The following is a 26348-nucleotide window of genomic DNA, read 5'->3' as shown; positions in this document are numbered from 1 at the left end:
CGTTTGTTATCTTGTTTGTGACTGAACTTCAGCCAAAATGGTACACGGTAGCATGACAATTTTAGGCCCACCTTACTCACCATTGTCACTTTAGTGGTAATGCAAGTAGTTTTATTGAAATCGGTGTTATATTTTTAAAGTTATTCACATTTTAAAGTGTAAAAGGAGGGGAGGGGAGGAGGGAGGGGGAGTGGGGGAGAAGGGGGAGGGGGGGGGGTTGAGGAGAGAGGGGGGGGGACAGGGTGTTGTACCAATGCAGGAGAGGTTTGGGCCCAATGGGTCCACTTTGTCTAGTTGCAAATAAAATTGTAGGTTTAGGAAAGGCTGATGAGTTGGAAAATAGATACTGTCTCATGTTAAATTGGACAAATCTTCTTAATTGTTAAAGACCAGTGGAAGATGATAAAAAAAAAAGATATTAAAGTTTTACATAGTCAGTTAATCCCAAAGGGCAGGGGTAGAAGTTTGCCAGAGAAAAATAAACAGCTGGTTGCTCCAGTTTCCATCCGCAAAACATACTGATAATTTACTGATAATTTAACTGGCAACTGGAAATTATTCCCTAATATAGATTAATGGCAACATAAACAAAGAGGAGTTGATATGTTTGTATGATAGACACTAAGGTACAGTGATACCAGGAAATAGAGTGAGTATGGGCCAAATGAGCCTGCTCAAACTCGATGGGGAAATGGCGTCAATGTGCACTATTATAAGTATAAGATAAGCAAACAAATAGGAAAGAAGAAATCAATGTCGCCATTGGGTGAGAGTTCCTCCAAAGAGTGAGATTCACCAACATGTGCCTGAATTAGAGAGTATCAGCTGCAAGGAGAGGTTTGGACAAACTTGAATTGCTTTCTCTGGAGCATCAGAGTCTGTGGTTGGGTGGGGGGAGAGGGGGTGACCTGATAGAAATATACAAACTTACGAAATGCAAAGATAGGTTAGATAGTCAGTTGTTTGTTCCAGGTAGGAAATGTCGAATAAGAGGGGGGGGGGGGAATATTAAAGGAAATGTCTGAGGCAGATTTACGTGGTGAGTGTTAGGTGCCTTAAATGTGTTGCCTGGGGAGATGGTGGTAGCAGATACGATGACAACAGATAGGAGGCATATAGACAGCACTTGAACAAGCAGAGAATGGAGGAATGCAGATCATGTAAAGGCAGATGGAATTGGTTAAAGTTGGCATCATGGTGGGCACATGCATCGTGGGCTGAAGGACCTGTTTCTGTACTATACTTTGCAATGTTAGGGACATAGAATCATACAGCATGGAAACAGGCCATTCAGCTCAACTTGCTCACGCCGACCAACATGCTCCATCTACACTAGTCCCATGTGCCTGCGTTTTTCCCCATATCCCTCTAAACCTCTCCTATCCATGTACTTGTTTAATGTTCTAATTGAAAAATGGGCATTTTGGTCCACTATTTTAAAAAGACGAGGAGAATATTATAGACAAGATGTTGTTGAAAAATTGTTCAGGTCTACAATTAAAAATAGAGTGACTGAATACCTAAAGGCTTCTAGCTGATCAGGCTATAAATCATACTTGACAAAATGGGTTAATTTTTTTTTAAACAAAGATCACGTACAGTGGGATTTACCTAGCCACTGATAGCTTTTGATAAATCCCTCACAAGATAGAGTTTTGCTAAATTTGTAGTTCATGGAACACAGTGAAATTATTGACCTGGTTAGGGAACTGAGCAGCAAGAGACAGAAGAGGGATAACTGGAAGTATTTGACAAGGTCTCACAAGGATTTATTTTGGCCCCTTGACTACTGACAGTAGGATGGAAAGCCACATATATGAGTTGGACAATGATACATACATAAGCAACACTGTGAGCAGTGTACATGGAAGCAGTAAATGAAAAGATGTTATTAATGGATTGAAGTATTGGCAAAAATCGTGGCAAATGGATTTTGGTACAGGCAAAATTGGACCATCCCCTTTTATAAATAGGTCACTTGCCCTGAATGCTCACTTGTAATACCAATTACACATTCTGTGATAATTTGACAGAAACAACCACCCCCCCCCACCTCCCCCACCATTTGATTGCATTATCTTTACCTTAATCTTGTTTCATTGCTGTAAATCTGTCAAATAGTTCATCCTCCTGTATTAGTGAATTAATCTATGATCATCTCAAGGAGATGTAAAGTTCTTTAATATTCAGATCATTACCATGCATAGATGAATTTGTCAACTCACTTAGCTCTCTATACCCCTCTGAAGATTCTTTAGATCCCCTGCCTATTGCATATTCTCACCCATTGTATTGAGAAAACATGGATATATGGCACTTGATTCCCACACCAAATCATCGATATGGATTGAGATCAGGGTTGGGTCCAACACTGATTTTTATTGGACTCACTGGTCTTAGCATCCCAACCTGAAAATGTCCCATTTCTCTTCCTTAATATATGCAGGGGCAATATTCCCAATCCCAATTAATTTGTTTTGTTAACGTCATGTGTGACCCATTAATGCAGGCATTTAGAAATGCCAAATGCACCAATTTCAGGCACTTCCCTATTTCTGATATTAAGGTAACCTTGTATCTTAAATAGTATGGTTATATTTTTAACTGCCAGTCTGTGGGATTGGTTCTAGAATCCATGGACTTTTGGAAGATGAATACTATTGTATCCACTAACGTTTTAGCCACCACCTTCAAACCCTTGCAATGAAGGTCATTCCATTCTGAGGATTCATCAATTTTTGATCTCAAAGGCTGATGATACTAATTCTTACTGAGGCTAATTTCTCTTAGTTCTCATTCACATTAAACTGTTATTCTTGACTATTTCTGGAATGGTTTCTGTATCTTCATCAGTGAAGGATGACTCAAAATAGTTGTTTAATTTCTCTTTCATTTTTTTATTCCCCAATATAATGTCTCCAACTGAAAGAGTTGATAATAATCCCTTTTAGTTGATGTTTGCTAAAAATGAATGAAAAATGAATATACAAAGAGCACACAGTGCTGGTGTAACTCAGCGGGTCTGAGGAAGATGTTCCATGCATTACTTTATGTTTTCCTTAAAATTCCAACATCTGCAATCCCTTGTATCTCCATAACCTGAGAGTATTCTGTATTCTCTTAGTTTAGTTTAGAGATACAGGATAGAAACAAGCCTTTTGGTCCATTGGGTTCACACTGACTACAGATCATCTGCTCTCTGTTATCCCACTGTTTGCATCTACTTCCTGCACACCAGAGGCAATTTAGAGAGACCAATTAGCCTACAAATTCTCACATCTTTGGGATATGGCAGGAAAAAGGAGCACCCGAAGGAAACCCACGAGGTTAGAGGGAGAACGTGCAAATTCCGCTCAGTCAGTACCCAAGGTCAGGATCAAACCCGAGTCTCCGGCGCTGTGAGACAGCAGCTCTACCAGTGGGCCACTGTGCCGCTCTGTGCTGAAGAGAAACAGTTGCAGCTGCTGATGAATGTTTACAAGCAAGAGAAATTGCCTTGCAGAAAGCAAGCAGCTGCCCCTCAAGCCTACCTCTTCCTGACTGTGCCTGGCATGTTGCGATAGATTTTCCAGCATCTCCACCACAGCTGCATCACACAGTCTCCTGAGTGCGGCAAAGAAACGGAAACAATCCAGGTCAATGAAAGAAAATAAACTCCTTGTGTTTCTGTCTGCTCTTCCCCTCTGCTCAGCTGACTGAAACCAGCCCACATCACGTTGCTTCAAATGTGTTTACTGTATTTCCATTGCTGATTTTCTTCTCTTGCTCTGATCCTTGACCCAGCCTCGATCCTCCTACTGAAAAGGTAATATTAAATGATGTTAAAATCAGACCATGTTTGAGACTGCCACCTGGCATTTCAGAGTCCTTTTGGATCAGGGTCTTTAACATCTGGTCCTTACCTGACTCTTAATTTCACCCCCTCCCCTCCAAATCATAAACCCCTCCCACTCTTGATGGCCCTACCAGATATCTGCCCCTCAAAGCCCTCCCAACTCCCAAGTTCTCCTGTCAAGCCTCCCCAGCTCAGATTTTCAGTAACCAGCCTCTCCCCTCAAAAATACGTGAGTGCTCCTTATGCACACTTCATCTACAGTGCCCGCCATAATGTTTGGGACAAAGACCCATCATTTATTTATTTGCCTTTATACTTCACAATTTGAGAATTGTAATAGAAAAAAATCACATGTGGTTAAAGTGCACATTGTCAGATTTTAATAAAGGCCATGTTTATACATTTTGGTTTCACCATGTAGAAATTACAGCAGTGTTGAAACATTGCGATTCATGGACATCACCAGTTGCTGGGTGTCTTCTCTGGTGATGCTCTGCCAGGCCTGTATTGCAGCCATCTTTAGCTTCGGCTTGTTTTGGGGGCTAGTCCCCTTCAGATTTCTCTTCAGCATATAAAAGGCATGCTGAATTGGGTTCAGATCGGGTGATTGACTTGGCCACTCAAGAATTGACCATTTTTTTAGTTTTGAAAAAAGCATGTTTGGGATCATTGTCTTGCTGTAGAATGAACCGCCGGCCAATGAGTTTTGAGGCATTTGTTTGAACGAGCAGATAGGATGTGTCTATACACTTCAGAATTCATTTTGCTTCCACCATCAGCAGTTGTATGATCAATGAAGATAAATGAGCCAGTACCTTCAGCAGCCATACATGCCCAGGCCATAACACCCCCACCACCGTGTTTCATAGATGAGGTGGTATGCTTTGGATCTTGGGCAGTTCCTTCTCTCCTCCATACTTTGCTCTTGCCATCACTCTGATATAAGTTAATCTTCGTCTCATTTGTCCACAAGACCTTTTTCCAGAACTGTGGTTGCTCTTTTAAGTACTTTTTGGCAAACTGTAACCCGACCATCCTATTTTTGCAGTTAATCAATGGTTTGCATCTTGCAGTGTAGTTCTGTATTTATGTTCATGAAGCCTTCTGTGGACAGTGGTCATTGACAAATCCACACCTGACTCCTGAAGAGTTTTTTCTGATCTGTCGGACAGGTGTTTGGGGATTTTTCTTTATTATAGAGAGAATTCTTCTGTCATCAGCTGTGGAGGTCTTCCTTGGACTGCAAGTCCCTTTGCGATTATTAAGCTCAGCAGTGCTCCCTTTCTTCTTAATGATGTTCCAAACAGTTGATTTTGGTAAGCCTAAGGTTTGGCTGATGTCTCTAACAGTTTTATTCTTGTTTCTCAGTCTCATAATGGCTTCTTTGACTTTCATTGGCACAACTTTGGTCCGCATGTTGATAAACAGCAATAAAAGTTTCCAAAGGTGATGGAAAGACTGGAGGAAAGACTAGGTGCTGAGAGCTTTCTTATACCAGCATTAAGCAGGCATTTAAACACACCTGAGCAATTACAAACACCCGTGAAGCCATGTGTCCCAAACATTATGATGCCCTGAAATGAGGGGACTATGTATAAACACAGCTGTAATTTCTACATGGTGAAACCAAAATGTGTAAAAATACCCCTTTAAAAAAATCTGACAATTTAACCACATGTCATTTTTTCTATTACAAATCTCAAATTGTGGAGTACAGAGGCAAATAAATAAATGATGGGTCTTTGTTCCAAACATTATGGAGGGCACTGTATCATTTTAATCTTCATTCTTCATATTTTGTTTTTGTTTAAAACTGGGAGGAGCATGAATTGATTTAATAAGTTGCACAATTTTCAAGGGCGTTCTGCATGTTCTGAAAATGTCACTGTTTTTGTTTTAAATAGCAATGACATTTAGATATACTGTTCCCAGTGCCATGCCTCCCACTCATTGGGAAAGTTTAAATCAGCATGTTTGTACCCGGCTTCAGTGGAGCCTATTAAAATGCACAGATAGCAAAGGACAGCAGTAAATGACAAATATTGTATCCGACTAATTCACTGAAAAATGTCCATCAACAAATGTAAGACGTTATTCGTACCAGTTTTAAAGCAAGCCTGATGTGTTGTCAATGATCTTGTGCTGTGCAGTGTTTTAAATAGATTATTATGGAGAAAACTTAGTGACTCGATGAAACAAGGTTCAATAATCTAACACTAGCCCATCGCCTACTGTGCGTTCACATGGAGTCTGCAGCCATCCATTCAAGAGTAGTCATGAGATCTATTTCAGCAAAGATAGACACAAAATGCTAGAGTAACTCAGCTGGACAGGCAGCATCGCTGGAAAGAAGTAATGGGTAACGTTTTGGGTCGAGACCCTTCTTCACTCTGCCTGTGCCGCTGAGTTACTCTAGCATTTTGTGTCTACCTTCAATTTAAACCAGCATCTGCAGTTCTTTCCTACACAGATCTATTTCAGCACTGTGTAACGAGCAAGTGAGCTATTGACCTGCAGCATAACACAGGAGATGATTAACTGTGATCATATTCTGGCAGCAGAGCACGTATGCTTAATGGCAGGTAGATGCTGCCTGGTTTATGATTGAGTTGGCCATTTAGTTTGAAAGAACTGTGGTTATTCATTTGAGTGAGGAGGTAATATTTCCCATATTGTACCAAGAGTGCTGGGGCTTTGGTCGACCCTGAAATCTTGTACTGGACCTTTAACCGTCTCTTTTTCCTGACTTAAATAGACCCCTTGATGCCCATTCTCCTTTGCACCCATCACGACAAGGGACAGAGAATGCCCACAGGTCAGGGGCCTTGGACGATCCTTGATCGAACTTTGCTGGCTTTACCTTGCACTAAACGTCATTCCCTTATATCTATACACTGTAAATGGCTCAATTGTAATCATGTATCGTCTTTCTGCTGGCTGGTTAGCATGCAACAAAAGCTTTTCATTGTACCTCGGTACACGTGACAACAAACTAAGCTGAATGAGGAGGAGTAGGAGGGATGAGGGCTGGTGAAGGGCTCTAGCCTGGAGAACAGATGTTCCAGGCCTTCTACGCTGAACAGCAATACCTGGCAGGCAGGTTTGCTAGTGCTACATGGGTGGGTTTAAACTAAGTGGGGGGTGAACAACGAGGAAGCATATCCGTGCAGTTATCAGGAAAGAGAGTGTAGGAAAGGTCACGTTTAAACTAACAGGGCAGTGGGTTGGGAACCAATGCAAGGAGACAAGGGGCTCCAAGGAGGACAGAAGCAAAAGGTAGAAGGGAGAAAAGAAAAACAAACATGAAAGCTTTGTGCCTTAATGCAAGAAGTATTCGTAAAAAGGTGGATGAATTGAATGCGCAGTTTGTAGTTAAGGAATATGATATAGTTAGGATTACGGAGACATGGCTCCAGGGTGACCAAGAGTGGTCGCTCAAAATGCAGGGGTACTCAATATTCAGGAAGGATAGACAGAAAGGGAGGTGGGGTGGCATTATTGGTTATAGAGCAGGTTAATGCAATAGCAAGGAGAGACATTAGCTTGGATGCTGTAGAATCTGTATGGGTAGAACTGCGAAATGGCCAAAGGCAGAAAACGCTTGTTGGAGTGGTATACAGACCACCAAACAGCAGTAGGGAGGTTGGGGATAGCATCAAACAGGAAATTAGGGATGAGTGTAGCAAATGTACAGCAGTTATTATGGGTGACTTTAATCTACATATAGATTGGGCCAACCAAATTAGTAACAACGCTGAGGAGGAGGATTTCCTGGAATGTTTATGGGATGATTTTCTAAGCCAATATATAGAGGAACCAACTAGAGGGCAGGCCATTCTAGACTGGGTATTGTGTAATGAAGAAGGATTAGTTAGCAATCTTGTTTTGCAAAGCCTCTTGGGCAACAGTGACCATAATATGGTGGAATTCTGCATTAAGATGGAGAGTGACACGGTTAATTCAGAGACTCAGGTCCTGAACTTGAATAAAGGAGACTTTGAAGGTATGAGACGGGAATTGGCTAGGCTGGACTGGCAAATGATACTCAAAGGGTTGATGGTGGGGATGCAGTGGCAAAGATTTAAAGATCACATGGATGAACTATAAAAATTGTTCATCCCTGTCTGGCGAAAAAATAAAACAGGGAAGGCGGCTTGGAACTCCCGAAGTCGGTCCCTAACCAAGGGACCACGAGCTCCTCGATGTTAAGTTCGCAGGCTACACAGTTGGAGCTCCCGAAGTCAATCCCTGACAAAGGGATCGCAAGCTCCACGATGTTAAGTCCGCAGGCTCCCGCTGTTGGAGCTCCCGAAGTCAATCCCCAGCAAAACGCCGCCGGCTCCATGGTGTTAGGCCGCAGTGCGGACGGAGATACATATCATATCATATCATATCATATATATACAGCCGGAAACAGGCCTTTTCGGCCCTCCAAGTCCGTGCCGCCCAGTGATCCCCGTACATTAACACTATCCTACACCCACTAGGGACAATTTTTACATTTACATTTACCCAGCCAATTAACCTACATACCTGTACGTCTTTGGAGTGTGGGAGGAAACCGAAGATCTCGGAGAAAACCCACGCAGGTCACGGGGAGAACGTACAAACTCCTTACAGTGCAGCACCCGTAGTCAGGATCGAACCTGAGTCTCCGGCGCTGCATTCGCTGTAAAGCAGCAACTCTACCTCTACGATACGGAAAAAGCCGCATCTCTGTCGAGGAAAGAGATTTAAAAAGTCCCCCCCCCCCCATCCCCCACATAATACAACAGGAAGACACAAACAATCTCCCAGAAATACTAGGGATCGAGGATCTAGTGGGAGGGATGAACTGAAGGGAATCCACATTAGTCAGGAAATGGTGTTAGGTAAACTGTTGGGACTGAAGGCAGATAAATCCACAGGGCCTGATAGTCTGCATCCCAGAGTATTCATGGAGGTGGCTCTAGACATCGTGGATGCATTGGTGATCATTACCCAATGTTCTATAGACTCGAGATCAGTTCCTGTGGACTGAAGGGTAGTCGATGTAACCCCACTTTTTAAGAAAGGAGGGAGAGAGAAAACAGGGAATTATAAATCAGTTATCCTTACATTGGTAGTGGGAAAGATGCCTGAGTCAATTATTAAAGATATAATAGCAGTGCATTTGGAAAGCAGTGACAGGATCGGTCAAAGGCAGCATGGATTTATGAAGGGAAAAAACATGCTTGATTAATCTTCTGGAATTTTTTGAGGATGTAACAAGTAGAATGGATAAGGGAGAGCCAGTGGATGTGGTGTATCTGGACTTTCAAAAAGCCTTTGACAAGGTTGCACACAAGAAGTTAGTGTGCAAAATTAGAGCACATGGTATTGGGGGTAGGGTATTGACTTGAATAGAGAACTGGTTGGCGGACAGGAAGCAGAGTAGGAATTAACGGGTCCTTTTCAGAATGGGATGCAGTGACCTGTGGGGTGCCACAAGGCTCAGTGCTGGGACCCCAGTTATTTACAATATATATTAATGATTCAGATAAGGGAATTAAACGTAACATCTCCAAGTTTGCGGATGACACAAAGCTGGGTGGCAGTGTGAGCTGGGATGAGGATGCTATGAGGCTGCAGGGTGACTTAGATAGGTTGGGTGAGTGGGCAGATGCATAGCAGATGCAGTATAATGTGGATAAATGTGAGGATATCCACTTAGATGGCAAGAACAGGAAGGCAGATTATTATCTGAATGGTGTCAGATTAGGAAAAGGAGAGGTGCAACGAGACCTGGGTGTTCTTGTACTTCGGTCACTGAAAGTAAGCATGCAGGTACAGCAGGCAGTGAAGAAAGTTAATGGCATGTTGGCCTTCATGCGAGAGGATTTGAGTTTAGGAGCAAGGAAGTCCTACTGCAGTTTTCAGGGCTCTGGTGAGACCGCACCTGGAGTATTGTGTGCAGTTTTGGTCTCCTAATTTGTAGAAGGGCATTCTTTCTATTGATGGAGTGCAGCGTAGGTTCACCAGGTTAATTCCCAGGATGGCAAGACTGACATATGATGAAAGAATGGGTTGACTGAGCTTGTATTCACTGGAATTTAGAAGGATGAGAGGGGATCATAGAAACAAATACAATTCTTAAGGGATTGGACAGGCTAGATGCTGGAAAAATGTTCCCGGTCTTGGGGAAGTCCAGAACCAGGGATCACAGTTTAAGAATAAGGAGTAGACCATTTAGAACTGAGATGGTGAAAATTGTGAATGATGAGAGTTGTGAATCTGTGGAATTCTCTGCTGCAGAAGGCAGTGGAGGCTAATTCACTGGATATTTTAAAGGGAGACTTAGATATAGTTCTTAGGGCTAATGGAATCAAGGGATATGGGGAAAAAAGCAGGAACGTGGTACTGATTTTGGATGATCATATTGAATGGCGGTGCTGGCTCGAAGGGCTGAATGGCCTACTGCTGCACCTATTTTCTCTGTTTCTATGTTACCTTAGATGTCTGCTTCCTGAGGAGGTGGAGACAAAGATCTGCCACATATGGCAGGCACAACTGCAACCACAGCACCATGTCTCGACTGCTCTGCCTGCAGATGTGAAGGTGACTGTGATGCAAAATATTTTAGCGATGAGTCATTCCAGGCTGGTGCTGGACAGTTTAAGAATAAGGAGTAGCCTAGAACGGAGATGAGGAAAAACATTTTCAGTCAGGGAGTTGTGAATCTGTGGAATTCTCTGCCTCAGAAGGCAGTGGAGGCCAATTCTCTGAATGCATTCAAGAGAGAGCTAGATAGAGCTCTTAAGGATAGCAGAGTCAGGGGGTATGGGGAGAAGGCAGGAGCGGGGTACTGATTGAGAATGATCAGCCATGATCATATTGAATGGTGGTGCTGGCTCGAAGGGCCGAATGGCCTACTCCTGCACCTATTGTCTATTGTCTATTGACATCATTTAACATGTTCCAGCATGGTGTTCACTGCCAGACAGGTGGCGTAAGGTGTTTACTGAAGAGGTCAACAAGCAACACTAGTCTGGGGATGATCAAAACTGCCAGATTCCCAATGGATGACAGACTGCATCAACACTGCATTGGAAGTTCACTGTGGAATAGGTATCTGTCCCACAGCTGGAAAGGGATTTGTAACTTAATCCCTTAACAAACCTGCAATTCTTTGAGGATCCCTATAATTAGTGCAGGTGGGATGATTCTTGCTGCTGCTGAATGCTCTGGTTCTGCTGTAGTTGACTCATGGAGTTAGCTCAGTCACTGTAGTCAAGGATATACTTCGGAAAATAGGAACAGGTGTGGGCCACCTGGTCTCTGCCATTCTACATGATCAAGGCTGATTTTCCCCAGACCTCAATTCCTCTTCTCTGCCACATGGCCCTCAATTCCCTGATACAGGCATTGAGTCTTACAGCATGGAAACAAGCCCTTCTGCCCAATTAGAGCCAACATGTCCCATCTACACTAATCCCACTTGCATGCATTTGGCCCATATCTCTCTAAACCTCTCCTATCTATATACCCGTCTAAATGTTTCTTAAATGTTGCAACAGTACCTGCCTCAACGACCTCCTCCGGCAGCTCGTTCCATATACCCACCACCCTTTGTGTGAAAGGTTTCAAAGGTTTCAAAAGGTTTTCAAACGTTTATCTACCTCCTCTTTAAATTCCTCCAATGATCTAGCTTCCACAATTAACTGGCGTACAGAATTCAAAGGATTCACCATCCTCCGTGAGAAGAAATTTAAAAAAAAAACCAATTTCAAAGACCATCCCCTTATGTTGTAACTCTACCCCTCTGTGAAGACTCCACTACTAGTAGAAACATCTGAACATATTATTGGTCCTTATTCTTCTAATCTTTCCAACTATTTCAGTCATATGTTAGACGACATCTTTTTCATTCCTGGAAAAAACAAAGTGAATCTGTTCTGGACTGCCTCCAATGCTAGAAATATCCTTTCTTAAATAAGGGACCAAAACTGTACACAGTATTTGTGGCATCATCAACACCCTGTACACTTGTAACAGTTCCACAGGGGTCGGTGCTGGGGCCGCTACTTTTCACACTGTATATTAATGATTTGGACGAGAGGATTGAAGGCTTTGTGGCCAAGTTTGCGGATGATACGAAAATAGTTGGATGGGTAAGTAGTGTAGAGAAAGCAAGGACTCTGCAGAAGGATTTGGAAAGGTTGGGAGAGTGGGCAGAAAAATGGCAGATGGAATATAGTATAGCAAAGTGTGGAGTCATGTATTTTGGTAGTGGGAATCAAGGCGTAGACTTTTTTCTAAATGGGGAGAGAATCCAGAAATTGGAGGTCCAAAGGGACTTGGGAGTGCTGGTGCAGGATTCCCAAAAAGTTAATCTGCAAGTCTTAGGGCTAAGGGAATCAAGGGATATGGGGAAAAAGCCAGAACGGGGTACTGAGTTTGGATGATCAGCCATGATGGCGGTGCTGGCTCGAAGGGCCGAATGGCTGATCATCCAAAATCCTGCACCTATTTTCTACATTTCTATGTTTCTAAGTCGAATCGGTAGCAAAAAAAGTAAACTTAATGCTAGCATTTATTCAAGAGGGCTTGTATACAAAAACAGAGATGTAATGCTGAGGCTCTATAAAGCGCTGGTAAGGCCGCATTTGGAATATTGTGAGCAATTTTAGGCACCATATCTGGGGAAGGGTGTGCTGGCTCTGGAGAGGGTCCAGAGGAGTTTACAACTATGATCCCAGGAATGAGTAGGTTAACCTATGATGAGCGTTTGACGGCACTGGTCCTCTACTCGCTGGAGTTTAGAAGAATGAAGGGGACCTCATTGAAACATACAGAATAGTGAAAGGCTTGGATAGAGTGGATGTGGAGAGGATGTTTCCATGTGGGAGAATCTAGGATTAGAGGTCATAGCCTCAGAATTAAAGGACGTTCTTTTAGGAAGGAGATGAGGAGAAATTTCTTTAGTCAGAGGGTGGTAAATCTGTGGAATTATTTGTGACAGAAAGCTGTAGAGACCAAGTCAGTGGATATTTTTAAGGCAGAGATAGATAGATTTTTGATTCGTACAGGTGTCAGATGTTATGTGGTTAGGAGAGAGAGATAGATCAGCCATGATTGAATGGCAGAGTGGACTTGATGGGCCGAATGGCTTAATTCTACTCTGACCACTTATGACCTTAGGACCTTATAATACTTAACTAATTTTAAAATTCAACTCCTCAGCAATAAAGACCAATTGACATTTACTTTCTTGATTTCCTACTACAACTGCATGCTAACATTTCATCTCAAGACTCAATACTCTTTTTATTTCCATTTATATAATAGTCTTCCTTTTGATTTCTCTCACCAAATTTCACAACCTCACATTTTTGTATGTTAAACTCCATTTGTGATGTTTATGCACACTCACTCACTCACTCCCACTTTCTGGATAATCCTAAATATCCTCCTCATGTCATGCAAGCTTTCATGTCTTCAGCACACATGGACACTTTAAACTCTGTCTCCTCATCCTAATTCATATAAATAGTAATTATTTTAGATTTTGTGGAAATTTGTGTATTTTGTGGAATTATTTTATTTCCACAGGCACTCTGCTGATATCCTGAAAAAGCCTCATTAATTCAGAATCACTATCTTCTTTGCGATAACCTGTCCTCAATCAATGTTAACATACTTGTGGCAATACATTGAGCTATTTTCCTGTGCACAGGCCCTTCATGTGATTCTTCATTGAATTCTTTCTGGATATCGGTTGGAATACATTGGGTAGATGCACAGTCTCTTGCCCCGAGTAGGTGAATCGAGGACCAGAGGACATAGGTTTAAGGTGAAGGGAAAAAGATTTAATAGGAATCTGAGGGGTAACTTTTTCACACAAAGGGTGGTGGATGTATGGAACAAACTGCCAGAGGAGGTAGTTGAGGCAGGGACTATCCCAATGTTTAAGAAACAGTTAGATAGGTACTTGGATAGGACAGATTTGGAGGGATATGGGCCAAATGTGGGCAGGTAGGACTAGTGTAGCTGGGACATGTTGACCAGTGTGGGCAAGTTGGACTGAAGGGCCTATTTCCACACTGTATCACTCATTCTGTGACTCTAAGACTCTATCCAAATGCACTTCATCTACAGGTTCTCCAATTGACTTTGCTTGTTAAGCCCTTGAAGAACCAAAGCTAAATAGTTAAATATTTTTCCCTTTCATAAATCGATGTTGACTTGGTGTGATTGCATTACAATAAGCATTTCGAAATGACTAGCTATTTCTTCCTTGAGTGTCGATTCCAGCATCTTCCCATTAATACAAGTTAAGCTAACTGGCCTCTAGTTAATTTCTTAAATAAGGGCATCACTTTCACTGCTATCCAATATGTTGGCACCTTTCCAGAACTAAGTGCCAATTCTGGCATAAGATTTGTGTTTGATACCTACGCTGCATTCCACTGATTAGCATGTCGGATGCATGTGTGACTTCATTGTTCAATATGCGGGCAATGCAAAATGTACTTGTTTGCTATTCATGAACAAAGACAAAAAAACTCCTAATACTGCAAAAACTGATGCTGTGCAGCCATATTTTACTGCCATTAAATCTTCAGCACTCTCAAATCAAGGGTGATTGAACTTTGAATAACTAAATTGTAGCATGGGCTCTGCTATTAATGTTGACATTACATAGACAGGCTGACGTGGAAGCCACCAACAGCTGGCCCGCAGTTTGGGCTGTTTGGTAAGTTTGATCAAGTGAAAGAGCTTTTTGGTGAATGAATATGCTAACATAGATAAAAATGCTGTAGTTTGAAATTGTAAAATAGCCTCCACTGTTTTAGTTTGTTTTAGCATCAAGTTTTGAAGATTGAGGACAGAATATCAAAGTTTTAATTTTGATGGCAAGAAGCCTCATCTATCAGTTTAGCAAAGAGGAACATTGTGTACTTGGACTTCTGGCAAGCAATGCTGAGAAGTAAAGATATTTGCTGGTAATTCAAAAGTTAAAACTTGATCTCAGTGGAGCACACTTCCTTTCCCTTCTACCAGGTTGAGGCTTCCACTGTTCACAAAAGCTATTCTTCTGCTCACTCAAAATATCAGTTTAATGCAGATTTTTCAAACAATTTTATGATTTATTAAAAGCAACAAGGATCCCTGGTTTTCACATCAGGGTCATGATAAACTTAGAAGATGGAAGGAATATATTAAAATAGAAACATTTTACACAGTGTTTACATTTAGAGTGATAAATGATAGTGGGATAGGGGGGACAGAAAAATAAATCTCAGGTGGAAGAGAGAGTGCACAAATATTTGGGAAGCTGTTGATGGCCAAATCATCTCACCAGAAAATGGGGATGTGGGTTCCAGGCAGTAACAGTGCTAATAAAAAAAAATGTATGTAGCTATGCATGTTGCAGCTAAAACACTCCTCTTTTTCCTTTTAGAATTATTTTGACGGCAAACTCTCTCCTCAAGGAAAGATGCCTTGGATTGAATATGATCATCAAAAAGTATCTGGCACAGAATTCATTATTGATTTTCTTCAAGATAAACTGGGAGCTAACTTAAATAAACATCTGGATTCCAGTGAAAGAGCTGTTTCAAGAGCCATTACAAAAATGGCGGAAGAACACTTCTATTGGTAAGTTGGTAAAAACTCTTCTAATGCAGATAAAACCTTCTGTACTGATATGTTGTGAGAACACATTATTTGATTAAAAAAATGGAAAGATCAAATGGAAGTCAAGTCTGGGGTGATGAGGCATATTGGAACATGAATGGAATGGAATGGAATGCTTTATTGTCACATGTTACTAGGCACAGTGCAATTCTTTGCTGCATACCCAATGTATACAAATAGCACCCACCTACGGCGCTGACAAAGTTAGGAAGCACGCCGGCTTCTCCTTTTGTTCTCTCTCTCCCCCCCCCCCACCACAGCGGTTCCCCCACCCCGGGTCTTCATTGCCCTTTGTTCTCCCCCTCCCCAATTGTCCATTGTTCTCCCCCCACCTTCCTCACGGCAGTCCCCCCACATCGGGTCCTCCATCGTTCTCACCCTCCCCCCTCATGGTGGTCCTCCACACTCTCATCGACCTTTGACCTCGGGCCGACCCATGAAACATCACCGCCGTCGAGGCCTCACCACTGTCGACGCCCCACTTCACGCCTCCGTCGTGCCGACCCGGGCCCCAGCCGTGGGCTCCGTCGGCCGCTCCGTCGACCCGGACTCCGACCCGCGAAGCCCGGCCCCTCCGTCCTACCCATCCTACCCGACCCGGGCTTCTAAGCGGCGATCAGGAAGGCATCGAGACCGCGGCACCTCGATAAAGGCCTCCGGCCGCATTCCCAGTCCAAAGCCATGGCCCGTCGGGAAGCCTTCTGGGGGACAATTTCCTGACTTTGTGCCATTGGCCTTAAGAGTGCAATTTCAGGTGGTTATCTCACTGATATCTGAAGGAATATCCAGGTTTGCACCCAGGGTGGTGTTTAGTCGACCGAATTTCATGATGTAACAGCGGCTAAAGGCAAAAGAGTAAAGGTAATACTCCCTCTTGGGAGTGTTGGGTTCATAAGTTCATAAGTAATAGAAGCAGAATTAGGACATTTGGCCCATCAAGTCTACTCCGCCATTCAATCATGGCCGATCTATCTTTCCCTCTTAACCTCATTCTCCTGCCTTCTAGCAATAACCCCTGATATCCATAACTAATCAAGAATCTATCTGTCTCTGCCTTGAAAATATCCATGACTTGGCCTCCACAGCCTTCTGTGGCAATGAATTTCACAGATTCACCACCCTCTGACGAAAAAAAGTTTTCCTCATCTTCCTGAAGGAATGCACTTTAATTCTGAGGCTGTGACCTCTGGTCCTAGACTCCCCCACTAGTGGAAATATCCCCCATGCACTCCATTCAGGTTTATAACTATTTGGGTACTTGTAGGCCTGGTCTGCTTGGAGGTACACAGACTCCTCTCCTGAGGCCACTATTCCTGCAGGAAGCACTCATCAGGCCAGGCAGCATCTTTGGAAAATAAAATGTTTCTCATCTGAAACCCTTCGTCAGAAATTAATAAGAGAGAAAACAAGTCAGTTTTCATTAACGGGGAAATTGGGGGAGGGATGGACAGAATGAAGGGAATATTTGTGATAGGCTGACACCAAATTAGTAAGTAAAGCGGGACTTTGCTGATCTTGTCCTACCATTATAAGCCTGAGGAAACAAAAGTGAAAACTGTTGAACCCTTTCCCATGCCTTGCATATATTGTCCAGGCTTGACCTACTGAGGAGGTGTGTGTTCTTGATCAACACTGTTGTCCACAGTTTGGATTTAACAGCTGCAGCTTTTGTAATCCAGGTGTTCTTCCAGTGTCAAGTGACCAATGCCTGGTGATTGGGGACCTGGGGATGAGAAGTTATCTTCTGCCTTGGTAACATATTATCAATGCTAATTGACTGTGTTCTGACAACCTCCAGGGAGGAAGCTGTCCTTGAACCTGGTGGTACGTGGTTTCAAACTTTAGAATCCTCTGTCCGACGGAAGTGGGAATAAGAGAGAAGGACCTAGGTGTGAGTGGAATATAGATGGAGTTAATGGTGGGGAAACTGGTTTGAGTGATGGACTGGGCTGTGTTCGCAACTCTGCTATTCCTCGCGGTCTCGGGTAGAGTAGTTGCCATCCCTAAGTTTAGTATTGTTAGTATTAAGGGCCTGCCCCACTTAGGCAATTTTAAGGCGACTGCTGGCGACTTGGCTGTCGCCGAACGTTCGCCGGGGTGTTGCGGGCATGATCGTGAGGAGTCTTCAATGAATCGTAGCGGATCTCGGAGCGTTGCGGAAAAAATTTCCAGATAGAAATTTCTCGGTGACAGCTGGCTTGTCGCCAGGTATCGTAGCTTATTGTGGGCTCTGTCGCATGCTGTCCCCAGGTTTGCTAGGTTGTCGCAGATGCATTTAGAAGCACGTAATATTAAATTAAGAAAAGGCATTTGAAGATACAAGAAGATAGTTTTGTTTAACCAATTTATTTACCGTCAGGACATTTGACAGGTAGATTGGACGCGACAGTTTGACGGTCAGGTAAGCGTGGGAATTTCGCGATGTTTCCGAAGATGGTGTAATCTCTTAGCCAGATGCTAGTTTCACAAAAAAAAAACTGTATCGACCTGACTCGGCATTGTCGTGCTCATTGTCGTAGGGTAAAATAAATTTTTGGCGATCTGCTACGACTTCGACAGTCGCTGGAAGTCGCCTTAAAAATTACGTAACTGGGACAGGCCCTTTAGTAATTAGTAACTTTGGGTTAAATGGCATTTGGGGATCTGGGGATAAGAATTTGATAGGGTTTTTGATTTAAATTGAAAGTGATTTAGTTCAATTTGACACCAGGGTCTCAAAGCTAAGCAACGTAAACGGTGAATGTGTATAAAACGTGAAATGTTTATGGGAGATTAGAAACATATGAAAAAAAAAAAAGTCTTGCAGATTCTGAAATTAAACAGAAAATGCTGGAAATGCTCAACACGACAGGCAGCATTTGTGGATCAAAGGAAAGGTTGATAATATTGTCAAAAAGTGTAAGTGTAGGGATTGGGAAATGCCAGAATTCAGCGATGGAGAAACAAGAAATTAATTATGAAGGGAAAAGTGGAATATTCGTGTGAGAAACATGAAATCACACTCTAAAACCTATTGAAAAAAGCAAATGTAAACTGTAACGGCCCCTGGTGGTGAACTACGCGCAGTACATAACCTTCGGCTCGGGAGAGGTCACGAGGTGCCCCGGGGGAGTATGGGAAGGTGGCGTGCGGCAGAGAGGGAAGAGAGGAGTGGTGTAGTGAATTAAAGTGGTGTTGGACGGATTTTGTGTGCTGCCTCATTCCTCGACGGACAGCTCCGTGTCCGCTACAAAACAATAGTTAATGTTGAGTTTTTAAAGACCGAGAAGCAGAGAATGACAAGAGAAATTATGTTGGGGAATAAGGAAGTGGCTTGGGAAAAATTAATGGAACTGAAAGGTAATAACTAAACAGCACCTTGATGCATGACATGTGAACATGCAGGGAATACTTCGATATGGACTATGTGCTTGTTAGCTCTCAAAGTTCCATTGACTCCAGAATCATTTCCACAGCTTGGAAGGTAGAAAATGTTGCACCACTATTTAAGAGAAAAGGGGGAAGCACAACACCAGTTAGCCTAATACCAGTGGTAGGGAAAATGCTGGAACCTATAATTAAGGAAATTGTAAATAGTATTTGGAAAATAATTTACACAATTAGGCAAAGTCAACATGGATTTATTAGGAGGTAGGGTATGAGTATTTTCTGAGGTTGTAGCTAGCAGAGTAGATAAAGGGGAAAGCAGTGGACATGGTGTATCGAGACTGTGAGCAGGCATTTGATGAGGTGTTTTGCAAGAGATTGTTCAAAAGATTTATTAGGTATGCTGTACTGGTATGGATTGTGGATTGGGTTGATGGAAAGAAAATATAAAGTGGGACCAACTGGACATCTTTGGGATGGAAAGCTGTGACCAGTGTGGTGCTGCAGAGATTAGTGAAGGGAGCCTCAGCTGTTAACAATGCGTATCTATGGTTTGGATGATGTAAACATGTGTGACACGTATACATGTGCTCACGATACGAAGCTGGTTCATGAAGAGGATTTGGGAAAAATTCCTGGAGATGTAGATGAATTAAGCAAATGGGCGAGAGTAGCAGAAAGAATAGAATGTTAGATTATCCACCTTAAATGAAAAAAACAGTACTTTTAAAAATGGCATTTGCATGCAAAAGAATCTGGGTACCTTGTACACAATAAACTGAAAGTTAAAAAAAGCAGATGCAACAAGAGGTTAGGTAGGCAAATTGTATATTGGCCTTAATTACAAGAGGGTTTGAGCACAAATGGATTTGTATTATTGAAATTATATTGGACCATGGTGAGACTGCACATATATATTGTGTGCGGGCCTGGGGTTCTCCATCTAAGGAAGAATATCCTTGTGATGGAAGGAGTTCAACAAAGGTTCACCAGATTGATTGCTGGGAGGATTGTTTTAGGATGAAAGATTAAATAGATTGAGGCTCCATCTCCGGAGTTTGGAAGAATGAGAGGTGATTTCACTGACCCATGGAATATTCTTATGCAGGCTTGACAGGGTAGACGTAAGGACAAAGGTTCCCTGAGCAATAATTATGAAACCAAGATTCAGAATTATCCAGATTTAAAAGTCAGTTAGTTAGGACAAAAAATGAAAAGAATTCTTTTCTCAGAGGGAGCAAAATTAGTGTAAATGGCGATTGGTGGTTAGCGCAGACTTGGTGAACCAAAGGGCCAGTTTTCCCTGCTGCATGACTCCATAACATTAAATTATATTTGCCCCTTTAGGTTCAGGGAGCAGTGCCCGTCAATACACAATGTTGCCTCATCATAATGGCCACAAAGCTACCCACCCCAGTCCTAAATACATTCATCCACATGGAGAATGCCCGGGATTTTCACCCATTCATTACGTTTTTCCACATGTCAGTCCTGAATGACTAATCCTTAGATTATGATCCATGGTTCTGGACTGTCCATCCAGGTGACTGATCAACTTGTGAAGGAACAAAATGACTTTCACAGTTTCCTACTTTATCTCACAAATTATTCAATTATTTTAATCCGCATTCTGTGCAGCACAATCGTAAATCATTGCTGAATTAACTGTGCTAGAATGTGGCTAATATAGGTCACAAGCAAATAAAGTGCTTCAAAACTTTGTGAAATTGGGTCACTGCAGGATAAACCACATTAAAGTTCGGCAAATGTGGATCATTGCAGCAGGAATACATCAAGGTTGATCAGTATGTTTTCAACTTTGGGGTGGCACAGTGGCGCAGTGGTAGAGTTGCTGCCTTGCAACATCAGGGACCTGGTTTCAATCCTGACTATGGGTGCCGTCTGTATGGAGTTTGTACGTTGCCTCGTGACTGCGTGGGATTTCCCCGGGTGCTCTGGTTTCCTCCCACAATCCAAAGACATACAGGTTTGTAGGTTAATTTGGCCAGTAAAAATTGTAAATTGTCCCTAGTGTGTGTAGTATAGTGCTCATGTATGGGGTTCGCTGATCAGAGTGGACTCGTTAGGCCGAAGGGTCTGTTTCCATGTTGTATCTCTAAACTAAACGAAACTAAATTTTGTTTGCTCTTTAAACAATTCTGATTTACTTTTATTCTTAAGGTTTTTATTAATGTGCTGAAAGATTATTGACGGAAATGAAACAATTTTCTACTTTTCACACCATGGCACCACAGTACCTTTTCACACTTTGCTATCTGGGCTGCATTAGTGAAACAAGTAACTGAATATGTTGGATTAATACAAAGTCAATACGTTATCCCCTGTAGACAGACATAAAATGTCAAAGTAGCTCAGCAGGACAGGCAGCATCGCTGGAGAGAAGGAATGTGTGACCTTTCGGGTCGAGACCCTTCTTCAGACCCGAAACGTCACCCATTCCTTCTCTCCAGAGATGCTGCCTGTCCCGCTGAGTTACTACAGTATTTTGTGTCTATCTTCGGTGCAAACCAACATCTGCAGTCCCTTCCCAGTCAAGTCATCCCCTGTGATCCACTCGTGAATTCTTCATTGGCCAACAGTCGAATGCCTTGATAGTGACACAAGGTACGATTTCTTTATACAACATTTGGTCAGAATCTGGGATGCACCATTTGGAAACAGCATCATTATGGATTTAAAGAGAGAATTAGATAAATACACAGTGAGGTAGGTAAGTTGCAAGTATACAGAGAAGGGGGACTAGAGGGTGGAAGCACTGAGTTGTTCTGTAGCTAACTTGGCATGTTGGCAGTGAAGTTCAAATGGGCTTTGCTCATGAGATGTCCAGCAAACAGAATCAGTTAATAGGTCTTCACTTTTTCAGGAAGGTAATAGAGAACAGGTTGAAGCTACCTTACATTCAAGGTTTTCATTATACAGAAACAATCTAACTGTTAAGAAACAATTAGACAAGTGCACGGAAAGTACAGGTTTAGAGAGATATTGGCCAAACGCAGGCAGGTGGGCCTAGTGTAGATTGGACATGTTGGTTGGTGTGGACAAGTTGGGCTGAAGGGGCTGTTTCCACCCTGTATCACTCTATGACTGACAGCCTTCGGCCATAAGAAATAGGAACAGGAGTAGCTATTTCACACCTCCAGCCTGTTCACCTTCTAATAGTCAGTGAGCTTCTGCTTAACATGATTTTCTGCTCTTTCCGTACATTCATTGATTCCTGTAACATCCAAAAATATATGGATAATAGTTTTGAATGAAATCATTGATTGAAATTCTGCAGCTCTCCGGATTAAAGAATTCCTAAGATTCAACACCTTTTGAGTAAAGAAATGTCTCCTTATTTCAATCCTAGGTGGCCCATCAGTTACTTTGAGACTCCTTGGATACAGCTAGGAGATACATTCTTGCTGTATCTCCCCTATTGAGTCATAGAATCATACAGCACAGAAACAGGCTCGTCAGCCCAATTTGCCCATGCCAACCAAAATGCCCCAAAATGTACACTGGTCCCACCTGCCCGTGTTTGGCCCATATCCCTCTAAACTTTTCCTATCCATGCACCTGTCCAATGTCTTTTAAATGTTGTTATAGTACTTGCTTCAACTACCTCCTCCGGCAGCTTGTTCCATATACCCACCACCCTTTGTGTGAAAAAGGTTGCTCTCGGGTTCCTATTAAATCTTTCTCCTCGTCCCTTAAACCCATGTCCTCTGGTTCCTGATTCCCCTATTCTGGGTAAAAGACTGTGCATTCACCCTCTCTATTTCCCTCATGATATTGTGCACCTCTATAAGTTCACCCCTCATCCTCCTGCGCCACAAAGTCCCAGCCTGCCTATCCTCTCCCAATAACTCAGACCCTCAAGTCCCTTTAATACCCTCATAAAAATCTTCTCCAAGTTTATCAAGAATTTTGTACATTTCAGTGAGGAAACCTTTCATTCTTCTAAATTCCAGAGAAGAAGGGCCTAGGCTGCCCAGCCTCTCCACATGACAGGCCAGCTTCTTCTTGCGTTTGAGGCAGCAGAAGTTATGTAACGCACTGCAGGCGCTGTAGCCAGTGCAATGTGCTGTTGTCGAGGGCCGTGAGGTCTACCCCTCCACTAGGGGGGCGGAGGACAGCGCAATTGAAAATGACGTGCTGCGCTGTTTGCTGGTCTGCTCCACACACGAAGGCTGCTGATGAACGCAACCCCCAATGATGCATGTTGGCGTTGAACCGGCCGACCCCTGTACAGAGCCGATTCAGGGCATATGTTGAAAGGCTGGAGCAATTAGGCTTGTATACACTGGAATTTAGAAGGATGAGGGGGGATCTTATTGAAACATATAAGATAATTAGGGGATTGGACACATTAGAGGCAGGAAACATGTTCCCAATGTTGTGGGAGTCCAGAACAAGGGGCCACAGTTTAAGAATAAGGGGTAGGCCATTTAGAACGGAGATGAGGAAGAACTTTTTCAGTCAGAGAGTGGTGAAGGTGTGGAATTCTCTGCCTCAGAAGGCAGTGGAGGCCAGTTCGTTGGATGCTTTCAAGAGAGAGCTGGATAGAGCTCTTAAGGATAGCGGAGTGAGGGGGTATGGGGAGAAGGCAGGAACGGGGTACTGATTGAGAGTGATCAGCCATGATCGCATTGAATGGTGGTGCTGGCTCAAAGGGCTGAATGGCCTACTCCTGCACCTATTGTCTATTGTCTATTGACCCACTCTTTGCGGGACATGTCCGAGCCGGGTGGGGCTGTGGTGTTCGGTGCGACAGTGAATTGACTTCGCACAGGCCAGCCATCCAATGAAACAAAATCAAAATCCCAGGAGTCAGTCTGTCAGTCTTGACTGCACTCTCTCAGAAGCATGTTTAGTTTACGAAGTTTAGTTTAGAGATACAGCGCGGAAACAGGCCCTTCGGCCCACCAAGTCTGCACCGACCAGTGATCCCCACACACTACACCACACACAGTAAAGAGGTTACATTTATACCAAGCCAATTAACCTACAAACCTGTACGTCTTGGAAGTGTGGGAGGAAACCAAAGATCTCGGAGAAAACCCATGCAGGTCACGGGGAGAACGTACAAACTCCGTACAGGCAGCAACCGTAGTCAGGATCTATCCCTGGACTCTGGAGCTGTAAGGCAGTAGCTCTACCGCTACGCCACCGTGCCGCCCTTTTTATTAGGTAAGGTGACCAAATACAATTATACAATAATCTTACTTGTGTTAATACCAAGGTTGTATAACTGACTCCTGTATCGGCCAATTTTTGCCTTTATAATTAATTGCCTGCTGTACTAGTGCACAACAATATACCTCTGTGCGTAATACTGATAATATTATCTTGGGATGAGGTTTACATGCATTGAACTTGACACAACAGGGGTCTGCTCTGTTATCCTTCTGCTGATGTGAGACTGGACATTGGAATGCCATTCCCCAAATTGTTCAGAAAAAAAGTTTTCCAGTTGCCAAGATTCTTTATGTTAGGTCGTAAGGAAAAGGAGTAGAATTAGGCCATTGGGCCCATCAACTCTACTCCGCCATTCAATCATGCCTGATCTATCTCTCCCTCTTAACCCCATTCTCCTGCCTTCTCCCCATAACCTCTGACACCCATACTAATCAAGAATCTATCTACCTTACGTTACTCTGTCAGATGCGTATTCTCAAGAGAACTTGTTCATAAACAGATTTCTAATCAAGTATTCTATCACTTATTTTATTATTGGTATTGAGCCTGTAATTGAGGCTTTGAGGGAGCTGTTTCATTAAGATTCAATGCCAAATCAATGCGTTTTGTGTCTGTCAATGAGATTATAAAACAGGTCATCTGCATTTTAAATTCTAGGTGTTGGAGCAGAGTACAATTGCATTTCTGTGTGGGTGTTGATTTGGCTATAATTATAGTTTGCATGGTCAATGAAAGAATTTAAGTTAGAATTGTAGCAAATGTCTCCAGATGATACCAGGCATGAGGAGACAATAATGAGTGGAGACTGGAGACGCTGTGAGTATTGGCATTGGAAGGGTTGGTAAAAGATAACTGGTAGATAATTTTTAAATGGTGCATGGATTTGATAGTGTCGGGAAAAATATACATTGGAGATGATTTTCTGATTGAAATGATTGTGTGTATTAGAACCATAGGGTGGAGGATTCTAAAACTAGCGGACATAGGCTTAAGGTGAGAGGGGGGAGATTTAAAGGGGACCTCAGGGGCAACTTTTTCACTTTGCGGGTAGTCCATATGTGGAATGAACTGCCAGAGGAAGCAATAAAAGGGGATCCAATTGCATAATTTTAAAAGACATTTGAACAGGTATATGGATGGGAAGAAAAAGGCCTGAAGGGCCACATGGCCAGACGACAACGACCTGGAGGGCCGTGGCCTTTAAGGGAAGCAGCCAAGCTAGCCCTTTATTCATCTCCCGAAGACCAGAGACCGAAGAGGAGGCAGCCTGCGCTGATGGACATGAGAACCAAGGTTGGTCGGAGAGTGAACCAGAGGCTGGCCTTCCACGCCCTCAAGGCTGCGGGAGGCACCCCCAGTGTATGAAGGTGGATGGGTGAGGAGAGGGACGTCGGTTCGCTGGATGATCCAGACGTCCAAGGAAGGCAGGAGGCCCTGCATCAGCCTGGGGCTTGCCTGGAATGGGCACCACTCATAAGACCTAGACTGTGGACCAGACTTTGAAAATGGCCCAACAACTTGACACCTCTTGCGTGCGCTCACAGTGGGCTAATTCTGTACAGCTTGCTAATCGGGAATTGTGCTTGGGTATGGCAATACTTTACTGAACTGAATGCAAAAAAAGAATTTCACTGTGCATTTGCACACGTGACAATAAAGCAGCATTGACCATTGAGTTTAGAGGGCTACAGGCAAAATGCAGACAAATGGGATTAAACCAGTATGGCAACTTGGTCGACGTGGATAAGGCATGCCGAAGAGCCAGTTTCCATGTTGCATAGCTCCATGACTTTATGGCTCTAACTAAATGAATCTGAAGGCATGATTGTATATTTATCAAACATCTGTGTGTCAAGCAGCCACCATTTGAAGAAATGTTCACTCCCCCACATTTGCTGATGAAAATCAGCTTTCCTCCTGGCTCTGCTCATTAATTGCTATGTCTATGATGTGAAGCTGCTGTTGTTGGTTCACGAGTTGGAACTCGAGTCCGGGAGTGAATTTTTGCAACAGCTTATGGAGACTAGAGTTTCCATCAATTATACATCAGGATAAAAAAAAACACATCAAGCAGGAGCTAAGAGCAACAGTCATTTCCTGACTTCAGGCAGATGCAAAGTCAAACACTTGCAAGATATTTCCATGGAAGAATGGGAGTTGATGAATCTCAGGAATGATAAAAATCAAGCCATTTTGTGTGAGGAGGAGGAGAGGGACAGCAAAAGAACTGGGGCAGTTTGAGGGAATGTCAGCAAAAACAATGGTGGAGACAGGGGATGAAGATAAT

The 26348-nt window shown here is 43.0% G+C and overlaps 1 protein-coding gene across 1 annotated transcript in view; it reads left to right on the top strand.

Annotated features, from left to right (window-relative positions):
• Positions 1-26348, top strand: part of faxcb (failed axon connections homolog, metaxin like GST domain containing b) — a 61927-nt gene that overhangs the window by 9570 nt on the left and 26009 nt on the right. The window contains exon 3 of the mRNA XM_078399695.1: positions 15258-15454. Within this exon, the coding sequence (XP_078255821.1) occupies positions 15258-15454 (197 nt within the window). The remainder of the gene's footprint in view (positions 1-15257; positions 15455-26348) is intronic.

The sequence above is a fragment of the Rhinoraja longicauda genome, chromosome 5 (assembly GCF_053455715.1).
Source record: "Rhinoraja longicauda isolate Sanriku21f chromosome 5, sRhiLon1.1, whole genome shotgun sequence".
NCBI lineage: Eukaryota > Metazoa > Chordata > Chondrichthyes > Rajiformes > Arhynchobatidae > Rhinoraja > Rhinoraja longicauda.
This window is presented reverse-complemented; position numbering and strand designations above follow the sequence as displayed.